Here is a 16,553-nt window from a genome sequence, read left to right as displayed (position 1 = left end):
AAACAAATACTTCAACTCTCAGAAAGAGTTCAGAAATTTACAGAAAAGAGTTCAGATAATTTACAAATACTTTTATAGAAAGGAATAAGAACATGGCAGCTGGAAGTGAGAGTGAGCAAATCAGAATGTTAGAGAGAGAGAACTGAAAGAAACTCCTAGGGAAGAGCAGTTTCTTCCACTAAGTGGGAAATTCCACAGGTAGGAGCTAGGCTCCTGGTTAAGCACATGGAATGTTCCATGACTAAAATGACTTTGTACCTTCTAATCTGCCTCCCCAACCCCTTATTTATTCCCTGAGCAAGCACACAGCAGAGTCTGGTTTGGAACGTGTGGACAGGGCTGAGGAGCAGATATTCATGGGGCATCAGAAGGGACAAAGGAAGCCTTTTGGTCAAACTTACCCAAGTTTATCCTGACCCTACATTTTCAAGTCAAGAACCAGCCAGTGTTTCACAGTCTGGCAGAGAAAGCTCCGGATGCCTCGTCTTTGGTGCTCACATGAGCACCGAAGCTTTTCCATGGCACCAAGAGAACGACTTTGTGCAAAGCGCAGCCTCGACAAGGCGAGAGAATACTACCAGCTTTTATTTAAGTTTTTTTTATTTTCCTCCACACTGGCAAAAGTTCCGAGGGAGCTTAAAGTTTTGTAAACATTTTAACTATTCTTCTTCCCCACCCCCACCCCACCCCCACTTTTGAATTTACAAAGCAAAGGAGAGCAGGAGTCTCAAATTTTAAATGGTTCCCCATCTCCTCATGCTATTTGATCCAAAAACTATATACAAGTTTATAGCAGTCTCTGTATAGTTATTGTACATGTTTAGGAGGGAGAGAGGCAAGAAGGGGTAGGGAGATTAGTGATCCAAAATAATAAAATAGAAACCAAATATAATCATTCAAAACCAAACCACTCTCAGAGCAACTCCAGCCTCTTCAGGCAATGACAGGAAGAAAAGGTGCTCTACCAGGAGCCACCCAAACAGCACTTCTTGCACAGGGAGGGATGGTCCAATGGCTCCCGACCAAATGTGATTGGCAATTCCAGATGGTGTTTGCGGGGGGTTGGGGGGGCTGGTGGAGGCAGGAAGAGTATTGGTTTATAAATAGGGCTTGAATACATTTATATCTGAAGGAAAGGGTATGAGGAGACCATGACCAGAAGCCAGCACCAGGCTTCTCTCCCATCCTCTCCCGTCCCTCCATCCCACTGCATTCTCTTGTATAGTGGTTTCCATGGATGAAGGTCTTACAGATGGTCAGGTTTTGTATATTCTTTTTTCAGAAAAGGCAACCGACTTGCCATTCCAGAATCTTTAAACAAAACCTTTTCAGGGCCACAGCAAGACACACACGCAATGTTCTGAGGAACCAGATGAATTTCCGAGCTTTTATCTGATGCAAAAGTTTATCCCTATTCAAAATGAAATTATACAAATTCATACATATGGTATAGATCCTAGCTGCCTCTTAAACGAGACAAATTTTCAGCAGAAAGGCCCAAAAACAAACTGGTCCTAGTCCTCTGAAGTAAAAATATTTATGGGAAAAATCAGTTTTTGTAAGAAAGAAAAATTAAGAATAAGTCCCTCTCCCAGGCCACAGGGTCTCCTTTGTCCAATCAGGTTGGAGTATGCCAGGGGAGAAGTCAGCTTGCGTGGAAGTCGCTATCTAATGAAGAAAACATGAATCCTTCCTCCGAAAGGATGCTCAGAAAGAACAGGCGAGGGGTGTGTAACATCAAACTAATCCAATCTAAACTCCACCCGACTCAGGGCCTCTTTGATGCAATCCCAAAGTTAGCAATGTGACCTTCAGACTGCAGAGCGCTGACTGTCTCTGTCGGACACTCAGTCATGGTCCATGGGCGTTTTGTAGCTGGCCAATGTCTGTTACCATTAACTCTCTTCATGATTGCACCAGTAGACCCCTTGCCCTTATTGGGGGAATAAAATGAAGAAGAAAAACAAAAGGGAAAAAAATGACAAGAGAAAGTAAAATTGCTATTGGCAGATCCCAACACACTTTCTGGGAGACAGTAGATGAAATCACGGCACAGTAAACACGTGCTGCCCAAAATCAGCCTTGTTGGAGAGTAATCCCAACTGCCACCCCCGAGACACAGGGTCTGGTCACTTATCTACAGTCTGAGATGCTCACCAACAGAAATGGTTTAAAGGATCTTGGACACAAAAGGCTAGAAGAGAAAGCCTGAGATGATGGATTCTGTGATTTGTTGCAGAGTGATAAGAGTAAATGGTAAGTGTTGTGTCCAAAGGTGAAGAATCCATGGTCAGCAGAGAGGAGAGGGAAGGCCAGTCCTCTGGCAGGTGCTCAGTAGTCATCCAAAGTTTCGATTTCACCCATATTGAGTCGCTCTGATGAAGCATTGACTGAAAACCCTGCAGGAAAAAATTGACAATGAGTGACCAAGACCCAGACAACTATGTGTCTCAAAGGCAATGGGCTACAATTCTGGGCAGTAGGCTGGAATGTTAAGTCTCTTGTTTTTGAACACACCATAAGGATGGAATAATCAAGGGAAGAAGAAGAAAGAAGGATAAAGGTCAGAGCAGTGGTTTTGTTTTCTGCCCTTCGAATGAGAGATTCTTTTTGTTTTATTTCTTAGGGTTCTAACATAATTTAATTAGGGAGGAAAAACAAACAAACACCAGCATTACTGCTTAAACAGAATTACAAACCATTGCCTTAGAGCAGCGGTTCTCAACCTGTGGGTCGCGACCCCTTTGGGGGTCGAACGACCCTTTCACAGGGATCGTCTAAGACCATCGGAAAACACATATATAATTACATACTGTTTTTGTGATTAATCACTAGGCTTTAATTATGTTCAATTTGTAACAATGAAATTGGGGGTCACCACAACACGAACTGTATTAAAGGGTCGCAGCATTAGGAAGGTTGAGAACCACTGCCTTAGAGAATCCTGAGAGTAACCTGGGGTACAAGTGTGTGTTTAGGCCAGGCCAGGCTGGACCCTGGGGGAGAGGGGAAATTCATTCAGGATAGGTACCTTAAAAGAAATGGGACCTTAGCTGCATTTGGGGCTCTAGCCTGTTTGGCTCAGTGGACAGAGTGTTGACCTGTGGACTGAAGGGTCCCAGGTTTGATTCTGGTCAAGGGCACGTACCTTGGTTGCAGGCTCAATCCCTGGCCCGAGTTGGGGCGTGTGCAGGAGGCAATCAATCAACGTGTCTCTCTCATATCAATGTTTCCATCTCTCCCCCTCCCTTCCACTCTCTCTAAAAATCAATGGAAAAAAATATCCTCGGGTAAAGATTAACAAAAAATAAGAAATGGGGGCAGGAAAGCAGGAACAACACATTCTGAGTAAGAGTAATACTACTTCAGCCCCACTCACTACTGGGAACACCACCACCCTTAATTCAAAAACTCTATCAAATTCTGGCCAAGAGCTTTTGCTATTCGGAGGTAGGAGGCTTCAGGAAAGATCCACTACAAAATCCCTAGGGCCCTCAGAAATCATTTCTATCACATAATAGTACAAAAATATTTAAGTACTGTATTCAACTCAACCTATTATAAATAGACCTGCAAAGAAAAGGATTTCAGTTAGCAATACTGAATAAGCAAAATGGAATTTGTTTTAGAATAGCAGAACTGTCCTGGACAGTGTTTCTCAATGGTTAGAGCATCAGCCCACTCACTAAAGGATCTCAAGTTCGATTCCTGATCAAGGGCATATACCTGGTTGCAGGTCAGGGTATAGGAGACAACCAATTGATGTGTCTCTCTCACATTGATGTTTTTCTCCCTCCTCCCCTTCTACTCTCTCTAAAAAATGGAAAAATATTCTTGGGTGAGGATTAACAACAACAATAACAACAAAAATAGAATAACAGTACTAGCACTGAAGGCAGCAAGCAGTACTCACAAACACTACTGACATTCGAAAACCTAATGCCACCAGCCACATGTATGTAATTTTCCCATAAACTCCATAACCAGAGATTGATAAATAGAATTATTTACAGGGCCTCTTTGGAAGGAGTGACTCCCAAAAAGCTTTCAGTTTATCCACCCTAAATGAAATCCCAAACTGTTTCAGCTGCTATTTGAGTATCAAAAAGTAAACAAGCCATGCTCTCTCCAGTCTAAAAGCAGTTCTGTTAATATTATTTGAGTTTTCTGCCTCCTCCTTTTTGTTCCTAATGTTCAAGTTTTCAAATAAATACATTTTTTGAATGTACCAATAATAAACAAAAAATACTCTACATAATAAAAACAGCTTAATTATATTACATTCTTGACTCAAAAATATCATGAATTGAAAACATAAGCATGTCTGTTTATTAACCAGGGAGGCTGTGGTACAAGCTGCTTACAGGGCTGAGTCTGGGAGAGTTAAGGACTCCAAACCCCAACCTGAGTTCTATCCATCAACTGTGTTCCCAAAGCCCACAAGACTTTCTCCCTTAAAAATAATGAAAGGCTTAGTGTTTGTATTTTTAAATAACGGTTTAATTAGGTAACTATAAACACCTAAACATGAAACAAGTCTAAGAAATGAGCTATTAATCTATTCTGAAGCAGGTTTTTCTTTGATGTCACATATATCTCAAGAACAGATGAAATGTGATAAAAACAATAATTAACTACAGGCAATAAAAGTGAAAATTTAATAACACAAACTAAATTACTTTTTAACCATAAAAAGACAGGAAGGGAGAATAAGCCTGTGGCAAAAAAAAAGTTATTTATTTATTGCCATAGTATGCCGATTACAAGGCTTTTCTCAGACATGGTCTATGGTCTCATTTACTTGCCATAGAAAACCAGTAAGGTGGGTACTTTCCCCATTTGATAAAAAGGAAAGCTCTGGGACACCAGGACACCCAAGGCAATGCAAACGAGGATTTAAGCCCAGGATGCCTAGCTCTAAAGACACATTCCCTTAGGTTCAGAACAGGCTGCCTCTCACTCACACAATTTCTTTAAGGTTTGAGAGCCTGTTTTTATTTTATTTTTTTAAATATATTTTTATTGATTCCAGAGAGGAAGGGAGAGGGAGAGATAGAAACATCAATGATGAGAGAGAATCACTGGCTGCCTCCTGCACACCCCCACACAGGGGATTGCGCCCACAACCCAGGCATATGCCCTGGCCACAAATCGAACCATGACCTCTGGTTCATAAGTTGAACATTCAACCACTGAGCCACATTGGCTGAGTTGAGACCCTGTTTTTATAAGGAGAGGTAACTGGGTAACTGTGTGTGTTTAAATTGCACGGGTTCACTTACTTATAGGTGGATTTCTCCCCCACCCCCATTAAGTATGCAGTTGGCCCTTCGTATCCCAGGATTTCACATCTATGAATTCAGACAACCTCGGTGGAAAACAGTATTTTTGACTGGAAATTGGGAATCAGTGGATGCGGAGGGCAGACTGTACACACCAGCCGTGGGCAAACTACGGCCCGCGGGCCGGATCCGGCCCGTTTGAAATGAATAAAACTAAAAAAAAAAAAGACCGTACCCTTTTATGTAATGATGTTTACTTTGAATTTATATTAGTTCACACAAACACTCCATCCATGCTTTTGTTCCAGCCCTCCGGTCCAGTTTAAGAACCCATTGTGGCCCTCGAGTCAGCCCACCCCTGATATACACTGTTCTACGGCATTTTATATAAGGAACTTGAGAATCCTCAGATTTTGGTATCCGCACCAGTCCTGGAACCAATCCTCCACAGATGCAAGGGACGACTGAAAGTTTTGGGGAAGTAAAAAATTATACTCAGACTTGTGATTGTGCAGGAGGTCTATGCCCCTAACCCATGTTATTCAAGGGTCAACTGTATTTGTCATATCTAAGCACAGGATGCTGGCTCACAATGGCAGCTGGTAGGCAATGGAAGATATTAAAATGAGACTGGGCCCCCTTCTGATGGTTTGTTTTAGAAGCATGGCTCTCTTTTGATCTATTTTTTCAATAGATACTTTTGGATCAAATTAACGCCTGTTTCCTACTCTGTGCATGGGAAACCTGTAACTGGCAGATATTTATTAATTTTCTTAATCTGTAAATCAATAAGGCATATATAAATTAAAACAATAATATGTGAAAGTGAGTAGGTAAAGGACAGAAATTCGTAATTATCAAAAGAATTTCCAGAAGGAGGTTCAGCTGAACAGAAATTTTCATAAAATGGCCTAAGAGACTACCCAAGTGAGTTTCCTTAATACTTGGATTTTTTTTCTTCCCCTTTAACATATACAGATTCCTTAAACTCGATTTTAAAATGACCTCTCATTCCCCTAAAGGGAGATTTTAAGTCCCATTTTTTTCTTACATCTGTAATAGGAGATGGGGTCAGATCAAATACTTAATCCAATACTTAAGCCTCATTTTCAAAGGAATCTTTTTCCTGACAGCCTAGCCTTTAAATAGTATGGGATTCTGAGCTAGAACCCACAACCAGACTTTTAGAAACACTTTTAAATTTATATTCATCTATTTCTGTCAAAACTAGATAAAATTTTGATCTATTCTACCCAGCCTTAATATAAACTTTCAAGACAGGCAGAAAGAACAGAATTTCACCAGATCTCCATGCTCCCAAAGCCAGCGTTCAGGTATTAGCTCCAAATGGCAATGCTCAAAGTTAAGTTTTTGTTCCTAACATTTGCTTTCTCGAGGGCAGGAAACCTCTGGAGGAAAGTGGATTCTGTAAAAGGCAGAGTGGGGTTGTGTAATTTCCCTCTTGCTGTGCTATTAGCTCTCTCATGCGGGTCTCTCCATTGGAGTCTCACAGCCATTTCCCACTCAACTCATCCAACACTTAAATGCCCTATCATTTCCCCTAAAGCTCACTCCACTTCACTGTGCTTGCTTATCATTTTAGCAAAAGCCAACACTATCCTTCCTGCTGCTGCCAAACCTTCCCAGTCTTTTTGGCCAGCCAATTCTATCCCCTAGGATTCCTAGCTCTAAAGCCCACATTCTCTTAGGTTCAGAACAATAGGCTGCCTCTCGCTCATATAATTTCTTTAAAGTTTGAGATCCTTAAAATTCCTCAAATCCATCTTTCATTCCAAAATCCTACTCACCTGGTCTATACTGCAGCCTCCTAACCAAGCCAACATCCCAAACCATTCTATTAGACAGCGTGATTTATAATAGCCTATTTTACATTCATAAATGAATAATAATTTTATCATTGTATGTAGGTTGTTAGGCCAATTTAAGGAACACTAGCAGCCCATCAGCTTTGCCTATACTTTTTATTACCCCAGAAACACCATTCCCCATCCTTCCTGCTAGTCTTTCAAAGTCCCAATTCAAGTGTCCCCTTTTCCATGAAGCTGCCTTGTGTGAAGACACTGGTCCTCACTGCAGGACAAGAACAGCTGTTGGTAACACAGAAGAGTGGAAAGAAAACAGGTCTGCTCTGCAATCCCAGCCCATGCTGACAGCTGGGTGACTGGAATATGTTCTGAATCCTCTAGGCTGGGGTTTACTCATTGGGAAAACTGGAACATCACCTCACAAAGCAATCATTCTGAGAATCACATGATACACATGATCAACAAACACTGGCTCTTTTCTCTGAACACCTGATTGGATTTATCGTCAGTTTCTACACATATCAGCATTTAAGTTTGTAAATAACTTTTACTATTCTCCATTATCATTATTTCCAAATAAATGAAAGGGCCTTCTAGGGAAATTAATATTAAATATGAAACAGGCTTTAAAGTATAAAGCACCATAGAATCTAGTCCCTATGGCACATGAGGCACAGCTCTTGCATTGAGACACCCAGTAAATACTTACTACTTACTTTGAACTGGCTAAAATAATTAAGTTGGTAGAAGAATTCTTTCCCTTCATGAAAACATCCTACCACAGAACTGCTTAGCCTGCTATTCCCCCATACTCAGCAGAGACTTAAGACCTGTGCTCACCTAATAAACTGGGATCTGCTCGGACCATCTTCTGTTTTTTCTTCTTCTTGCCACTCTGTACGGCTTCAAAATTGGATTGTTGGTTGTTGCTTTGATTGGTCTGAAATACTGAATGGAGTGCACTGTGGTTCATCCCCCACACGGAGTCCTGTGAAACAAGATGGCACAAGTGAAGTTACACAGTGCACGTAGGCTTGGCCCACCCTCAGAGAATGGTTGATTTGCCCTACCTCACCTTGTCAACTACGAGTTTCAAACAAAAAGTCTACCACAGATTCTGATAATTATGAACCGGAGTAATCCACTGACCCACCCTTCTCCTTCATTTAGATTTGGACACCATTTAAGTGCTATGCCTCCACAAAGCCTATTGTGGTAACTCCAGGTGTCACCCTGCTATGACAGCACAGCATTCAAAATGCCTCAGGTCTACACGGAGTCTGTACAATCCACTAGGAAATTCAATATACAGCAAATGAAATCACCAACAGACCTCTGACTTTGGCAATTTACACCCCTAACATACCCAAAGTGGAAGGTTCCTTTGTTCTCTGGGCCCCTAGACAGAGAGAACAGGCTGCAAACCAACTGGTACCATCATATCAAATAAAGTAAATGCCCTGTACTTTATTCCTATTGACAATCCTAGAAGGGGTCTAGTCTTAAAACATTATCCATACTTCTACCAACTGGTTCAACTATGAAATGATCTACCAGATAATTCACACTTACTTGTTGCACTTATTAGAGCAATTTATTCAAAACTGGGATCAAGCCCTGGCTGGTGTGGCTTAGTGCTTAGAGCATCGGCCTGCACACCGAAGGATCTCGAGTTTGATTCCCAGTTAAGGGCACACACCTGGGTTGTAGGTTCAATCCAGGCTCCATGGGGGAGTGTGCATGAGGCAGCCAATCAATGTCTCTCTCTCATCTCAACCAATCTCTCTCTCTTTCTTCCTCTCTCCCTCTCTCACTAAAACTCAATGGAAAAAATGTCCTTAGGTGAGAATTAACAAAACAAACAAACAAAAAACACTGAGATAAAGATTTAGTGAGCTAGCTGAAGGCAGGGTGGGTGGAGAAAGCCCTGTGGAAGGATGAGCCTGGATGCACATGCCCTGGACCTTTGCCTTCCTATTTCAGCAGAGTCAGCCACTTTACAAATGCAAAGGACCATCTGCATTGCTATAGAATGTCTTCTCTTCTGATTCCTCAAAATATTTTTCCTAGTGCTGTTCCTATTTACAGCTTTTCACTTTTCCTTCAGTTGATCCCTATCAGCCCTCTACTCAAATGGATTTCAAATGCCCTGTACTTCACTATATCTTACATGTTCCCAGAAGTGACCTATAAAACAAACATTATCTCTAGGAAAAGAATTATGTGAGTAAAGAATATGAATATTCTTAAGCCTCTCCCTTAATTATGCCAGTTAGTCTTTCAAAAAACTTGTATCCTCATTATTTATGGATTCCACATTTATATATTCACTACAATAGTCCGCCCTTATCCATGGTTTTGTCTTCCTTGGTTTCAGCAATCACAGTCCAAAAATATGAAATGGAAAATTCCAAAAATAAACAATTCATGAGTTTTAAATTGTGCACTGTTCTGAGCAGCATGATGAAATTTTGCACCACCCCACTCAGTGCTGCCCTGGACATGAACCATCCCTTTGTCCAGCATCTCCATGCTGTCTGTGTACTTGCTACCTGCCCATTAGACATTAGTAGCTACCTTGGTATCAGATCTGTTAACAAAGAGCCAAAGACACCACATTCACATAACTTTTATCCTATCTAATAACAGACAAACATGGTAACTGACCGTACCTTTGCTACACCTCCCATTGGCTAATCAGCACGATATGCAAATTAGCCGCCAACAAAGATGGCGGATAATTTGCATACTGCAGGCAGGGCAGGCCAGCGCGAGCTGCCATCCGGGCCCCCGTGTGCCACCTAAGCCCTGCCCCCAGCTGGGACTGCTCTGTGTGGCTCTGGGCGGTGGGGCTTGGCAGCGCAAACTCGCCGCCTAAGCCCCGCCCCCAGCCAGGACCCCCGTGTGCGGCCCTGGGCGGCGGGACCCTGGGGCCGTGATCATGATCGTGATTGTAAACTGGGCCGCAGGCAAGGCGGCCCTCCGGGACCCAGGAACCCATTGGCGAGGTCTGCAGGCGAAGCAGAGATCAAGCTATGAGGGGGAGGGTGGGGGGCAGAAGGAGCTACAGGAGCAGCTCTGGCCGGAGACTAAAGACTCCTGCCAGAGTGAGGAGCAAAGACTGAAGGCTCCAGCCACAACGAAGACTGTGTCCAGAGCGAAGATGGAAGGCGGTGGCCAGAGTGAAGGTCTGGGTCCCGGGTGCCAGAGGAAAACTGGTGCTGGCAGCCAGGGGAAAGAAGGCCTATTGCACGAATCTTCGTGCAACGGGCCTTTAGTTATAGTATATTGTTATAATTGTTCTATTTTATTACTGTTGTTGATCATTTATTTGTCTATTTTATAAATTAAACTTCATCATAGGTATGTATGTACAGGAAAAAACATAGTATATATAGGGTTCAGTACTACCTACAATTTCAGGCATCTACTGAGGGTCTTACAACATATCCCCCGTGGATAAGGGGGGGACTACTGTCCTTACTGTAATTTATTTGTAACCCTCAAATCAGTATCAGCAGTGCTTTTGTGGTCATTCTGGACATGTACATGTCAGAGCAGAGAAAAGTCTGAGTTGCTCGAGGCACACATTCGCAGTTGAGATAGATCAGAGCAATACCCTGCCTTCTTATCTCAGCTCTCATACTGTAAACAAGCATCTTTTTCAGCCTATTTAGTGTCATGTTTTCCACATTTTTGTCCTTTTTTGTTGGTGATTTCATTGTTTAAAATAGCCCCCAAGTATTAAGTGTTGTCTAGTGTTCCTAAGCACAAGGAGGCGGTTACCTGCCTTATGGAAAAAATGTATTAGATAAGCTTCATTCAGGCATGAGTTAAGAGTGTGCTGGCTGTGAGTTCAATATTCAGGAATCAACAATAGAGGGGTAGGAAAAAGTTGTACAAATAAGTAATACAATAATAAGAATATAAGAATAACCTTTTCACATCCACAACTGTAAACCTACTTTTGCCCACCCCTTTATATTAAATAAAGCATCTTGAAACAGAAACTCACAAAATAAGGTTACATACTGATCAGCTGACAAAAATGTTGTGACCACAGGTTCACAAAAAGCTAACCCTTTATTTCCCCTAGGAACAATGATTCAGTATTCACTAATTCAGTATTGGCAGCAACTTCACAGAACACACTACTATCAATAACAAGAACTGATTGTACCTTTAACATCCCCACCAAAAACATAGGAAATTGTCAGTAGTGGGTTAAGTGGTTCCTGAGCACTGGAGATTTAACATTTGTAGATTTTAACTGTTCTAAACCAAATTTATGGGACTGTGACAAGTTGAAATTTGCAATTTGACTGAGGCACGTATATGAACCAATAATAATGGTGCTGGTAGTGTCCCTAACAGCGAATGAATGGGTTATATTTGCTATCTGAGAAATTCATCAAGATCTCTGGATATGTAATTTAAAAATATCAAATCTACCACAGCTTTGATCATTTGACATACAAAAATGGTATCCCTGTTTTACTTTTCATCTCTCTGGCTGCTCAGAATTTCAAGGTATGAATAATGCTCAGGCACAGGGCTGCACTCCCTGCCACCTCCTACCTGCTGTGGCGGCTGCTGCTGCTGCTGCTGTGGCTGCTGCTGCTGCTGCTGTTGCTGCTGCCGCTGGCTGGCTTTCTGTTTGGCACGACGCTCGAGGAACTGCTTGGCAAACTCCTTGGCCTCAGAGGTGTCTCCTAAATAGGCCCTAATATAATCATGGACCTCATAAGGAGATTCTACTTCTTTCAGGAAAGAAACAAATGTGGGAACTGCAACATGAAAGGGGAAAAGATGTAAAGAGTAATAATGAAATATCACATAACAAAAAATCAGCTTCAGTTTTTAATATATTGTCAACTCAACCCAGACACTGATGACGGAAACTTAAAAGGTACATAGCTATTGTATTAAATAGTCCTTAATCTACTTTAGAAATTAAAAAACAACAACAATATCATTGCAGTACCTCAAATTATCTGAAATGGACTAGAGTCAAATAAAGACATATCACACATGCTTAGTTTTACTAAACATTATGTCAATTGAAACAACTGCTTGCCTAAGACTGAAGTCATCTGGGTATTCATTTTTTAAAAATTCAAATAATACTTATTAAGTGCCATGATATGTACCAGACACCTCGACAGATACTAAAGACACAGCCATCCCCTCCTTCCATGTAACTGAGATGTCATATGTTTAGAGAGAAATCAAGCATTGTAGTGTAGGAGAAAAGCACAAGTGTCAGAGTTACACAGACATGGGTTTAAAACTTACTGGCTGTGTGACCTTGATGAGCATCTTAACCATTCTGAGCCTCTGTTTCCTAATTTATAAAATGTAGGTAACATCATCTACATTGTAAAGGGAGCTTATAAAATTGCTGCAAAAATTAAATAATTGAGATAACATACGTTAACCCCGAGAGAGTGCCTAGCACATCGTAGGTGCTTAATGGATGGTAGCCATTACTATTATTTACTACTTTTTTTTTCTGGCTCTTTTAGAACATTAGATATTATTACAATGTTGCAAAGACCCATTCAGTCCCTTTAATGCTATGTTTTTAAAGATCCTTGGTTTTAGAGAAGACACATCAGAGGTGGACTGGTTTAACGTGGTCTAGTAACTATGGGAATTCCCAACACCAAGCTGACCAGTCTGTGTTCAAACATTTGTGGGTGAGGGAGAGACTCACTTCTACATAAGGCAGAAAATTCTCTTTGTAAACAGCTAACAATTAGCAAGTTTTTCTTCAAATTGTCCTGAAACCTTTTCACTTCCACATACTGGTCCTAGTTTTATGCTATACAAAATTAAGTCTACTTACTCTGTCACTCAATTCCCATCCCACCCCTAAGGCAGGAAGGGAAGAGCTCAAACATCACCTCAACCTCTTCTTGCCCAGGTTGACCTTTGTCCTCACCACAACAGTTACCTTCCTTCATACTTGCCCAGTTGGCACTGTCCTTCATAAAATGATCAGTAAGGAACTATGACCACTTCTGTCATATACACCATAAGACAGCCAGAGATAGCATTTACTTTTTGGCAACCTCTGATAATCTATTTGAGCACAGTATTATAGGGCTTCTGTCACAAGTTATATACGATTAAAGAGCCACGTTTTTATGGCAGGTGCAGGACTTGACCTCCATTAGAACATTCTGGTTTGCCAACCTCTTTGTGGGTCCTGCTCTGCCATCCCACATGCTAGGTTTCCCTCCCCAATTCTTACCATCCAAGTTATTTGCCGTATTAAGGGCATGAAGCATCTGTTCACACCATTGGGTAAATCCATCTTGGGCTTTATTTACTCCCTGAAAGAGCTTCAGCAACTTTTCTTCTTCTTCTACTTTCTTATTCTGCCGGTTAGACACACCTACAGATTTACTAAAGCAAAACAATAGGGCAATATTATATTCCCAGAAACTGTTACTATATGATTATACTACAACACCATAAATAATGTTTTGGCAACACTGGATGGTTATCCAATAATCCAATGCTTGGCTCCAAAAATTCAAATATTTGGATTTGGGGTAGGATAGGGTTTACTCAATACCCCTTTAAAATCTAGTCTCAGCAAATACATTCTAGTTTGTGAATACAGGGCTTCTTTTCAGAGCAATGATTCAATTCTTCCTATGTGTGCTATGTTAATTCTTTAAATTTTGCTAAGCCTCAGTTTTCTCATCTGTAAAATGATACTAATATTTCTTTGGGTTATCAAAGGGAATAAAGATATTACACACAAAGGTCTAAAAGCACACTCCTCTATGAGCTGGCAGATATTTAGCATCCTATTCGTAATTTATTAGGCCCTCAATTGAGAAGAAACAATCTGACAACACTACCATTTATTAAGTAGCTGCTATGTGCCAGGCACCTTACTAACTACTTCACATGTATTCATTTAATCTTTACAACTATACCCATGAAGTTATTCTTATCTTCATTTTACAGATGAGGGAACTGAGGCTCAAGGTCACACAGCTAAGTGCTAGTGCTGGGATTTCAGTTCATGTTTCACTTAACACTAAAACCCATGCTCATTCAACAACACTGTATATTGAGGAAAGAAAGATGAAGGTGAGAGATAACTAACATCATAAAAATAAACAGGTTTAAGGCCATTACAGAAGTGCTTATTATACTTATTTTAGTATAAGTAACTTAAAAATATATATTTAGAAAAAAACATTAAGATCTAGAGAATATCTTGGAAAAATGTTCAACAACAACAAAAATATAATATATCTAATATTTACTAAGGGGTTACCATGTGACAGGCAATGGACTAAGTGCCCAGCAGTAGGAGCCCCTAGGTCACCAAACTAGAACCTCATGTGCTTAGACACAGATGAAAATAAGCAGAAACTAAGTAACTACCTTTCTCTGCCCACCCAATATCCCAATTCCCAAGCGTCCCTTCCCCCAGCCCATCAAGGAGTATAGGTTTGATCATTTTGAGCCCTACCTGAGACTGGCGTTATTTTTGTTTTTATTTGTTGAGTTCCTAGGTCCCACCTCTTTCACTGCATCATCCCAGAATCCCATGTTGGAGTTTTTAGTGTCAGCATTACTCCAGATGCTACTAACTAGGTCAGATGACCACTGGTTGGAAGGACCAGTATTTATAGAGCCCCAAACAGAATTCCCAATGCTGGTGTGCAGGTTGGAATGCTGTTAAAGAAAAAGAGACAAATGATTACAGTTAACAATATGAAAAAAGATAAAAAGAGTACACAAAAGCCAGAAAAGAGAAACTCACAACACCCATCCTCAGAATGACAGCTCGGGAAAATGAACCCACCGTACTATTCCGGGCTCTGTTTGGTTGCTGGTGTTGCTGCTGCTGCTGCTGCTTCTGCATTTGCCTGGCTTCCTCCTGTTGTATCTCCAGGAGCGACTTGGTGGTGCCTGCGGGTTTGCTGACATTCCCCCAGCCTGAGAGTTTCTGCTGCTGCTGCTGTTGCTGCTGCTGCTGTTGCTGCAGAGCCTTCATCAGCTCCCTCTGCTGGCGCCTCTGTTGCTGCACAGAAATGGAAGCCAGCTCAAGATTCCAGTTTCAAAAATAATTGTTACACATGCCCAGTATACTAACTGGAGTGCAAATATATAGTAGCGATACCAAATTAAACATCTGACTGCTAAAGCTACTAAGAGGAAATAAGAAGATCAAATGCAGAATTGCTTCTTAAAAATTAAGTAGGGCTTCTGGTTAAGCATAGAAATGAAACACATGCTTATTTCCTAAAGCCCTACCAAAATGACAGAAAAAAAATTTTTTAAGTACAAACCATAAGGACAAAGAGAACAAAGCTGGAAAGCAGATAAACAATGATAGCCAATGTAAAAGACCCAATAAGTTGAAAATTAAGTAAAGGAAGCTCAGAAATGAGTTAATTCATACAGAAAGCTTGGGATAGAGGCATGGATATCTCAAACAGAGGAAGACTGGCTGAAGGTCTATAAAAAGCAGTAATGAGACTCCAGACTACCTGCCCCACCCCACCCAATACAACTGGGCAGCTCTCTCTCCTTCTCCCTTCTTCTCTAAAATCAATTTAAAAAAAGAAAGAAAGAAAAGAAAAACAGAATAGCTGCACATCAAGCCCTGAGCATCCAGATTTGAATAGACTGGAGGGTCCTGAAAAGGCTACCTCCCAGGAAAGAATAAAATAAAATTATCTTAGGCCTCCCTACATGAGAAATATCTATTGAGGAGCATTTCATACCTTTAAAAAAGTAAACGAAGATTTATGGTTCAAAGAAAATATAAATGAAGCAATGCCTAACTTGTGATAAAAAGATGACCAAGACCTGTGATTCTCTGATAACTACTATTATTTTTCACTCAGCAGAGACCAAAATTATGGAACAATTTCTAGCCTTAAAAGTTGATGATATACTCTGCTATGTATCCATTTGTTGATAAGCTTTCTAAAATTTTATTTATTTTTTATTGATTTTAGGGAGGAAGGGAAAGGAAGAGATAGAAACATTGATAAGGGAGAATCATTGACTGGCTGCCTCCTGCACACCCCACACTGGGGATTGAGCCTGCAACCCAGGCATGTGCCCTTGGCCGGAATCGAACCTGGCACCCTTCAATCCACAGGCCGACACTCTCTCCACTGAGCCAAACCGGCTAGGGCTGTTGATGAGCTTTTTTAAAAAAGAAATGATTTCAGGTTAAGTTCAGTCTTTATCTGAAGAGGGTGGGAAATAAGGTAATTTTAAAGATGAAATATTTTAACCCATTTGATGAGGTCAAGCACACTACATGGTGAATATGTAAAGACAACTCCCACTTCTCTTTGTGCACCCATGGCCTTCAGTAAATGATACTATTCAGCTCTAAAATGACAGCTTGCATTGTAACAAACTGACTACTCTGCCTTCAATCATATCCACATACACA

General features: G+C 41.0%; 1 protein-coding gene across 1 annotated transcript in view; it reads right to left on the bottom strand.

The window, feature by feature from the left end:
* Positions 1 to 566: 566 nt before the first annotated feature.
* Positions 567 to 16,553, bottom strand: part of GIGYF2 (GRB10 interacting GYF protein 2) — a 134,810-nt gene continuing 118,823 nt past the window's right edge. Inside the window, exons 25-30 of the mRNA XM_081096266.1 lie at positions 14,943 to 15,161; positions 14,607 to 14,812; positions 13,365 to 13,519; positions 11,687 to 11,895; positions 7,949 to 8,096; positions 567 to 2,399 (exon numbers count right to left, since the gene is read on the bottom strand). Coding sequence (XP_080952392.1) covers positions 2,332 to 2,399; positions 7,949 to 8,096; positions 11,687 to 11,895; positions 13,365 to 13,519; positions 14,607 to 14,812; positions 14,943 to 15,161 — 1,005 coding nt within the window. The 3' untranslated portion in view covers positions 567 to 2,331. The remainder of the gene's footprint in view (positions 2,400 to 7,948; positions 8,097 to 11,686; positions 11,896 to 13,364; positions 13,520 to 14,606; positions 14,813 to 14,942; positions 15,162 to 16,553) is intronic.

The sequence above is a fragment of the Myotis nattereri genome (genome assembly GCF_964212035.1).
Source record: "Myotis nattereri genome assembly, chromosome: 7".
Lineage (NCBI taxonomy): Eukaryota > Metazoa > Chordata > Mammalia > Chiroptera > Vespertilionidae > Myotis > Myotis nattereri.
The sequence above is the reverse complement of the archived record's forward strand: the minus strand, read 5'-3'. Positions and strand labels throughout refer to the sequence as shown.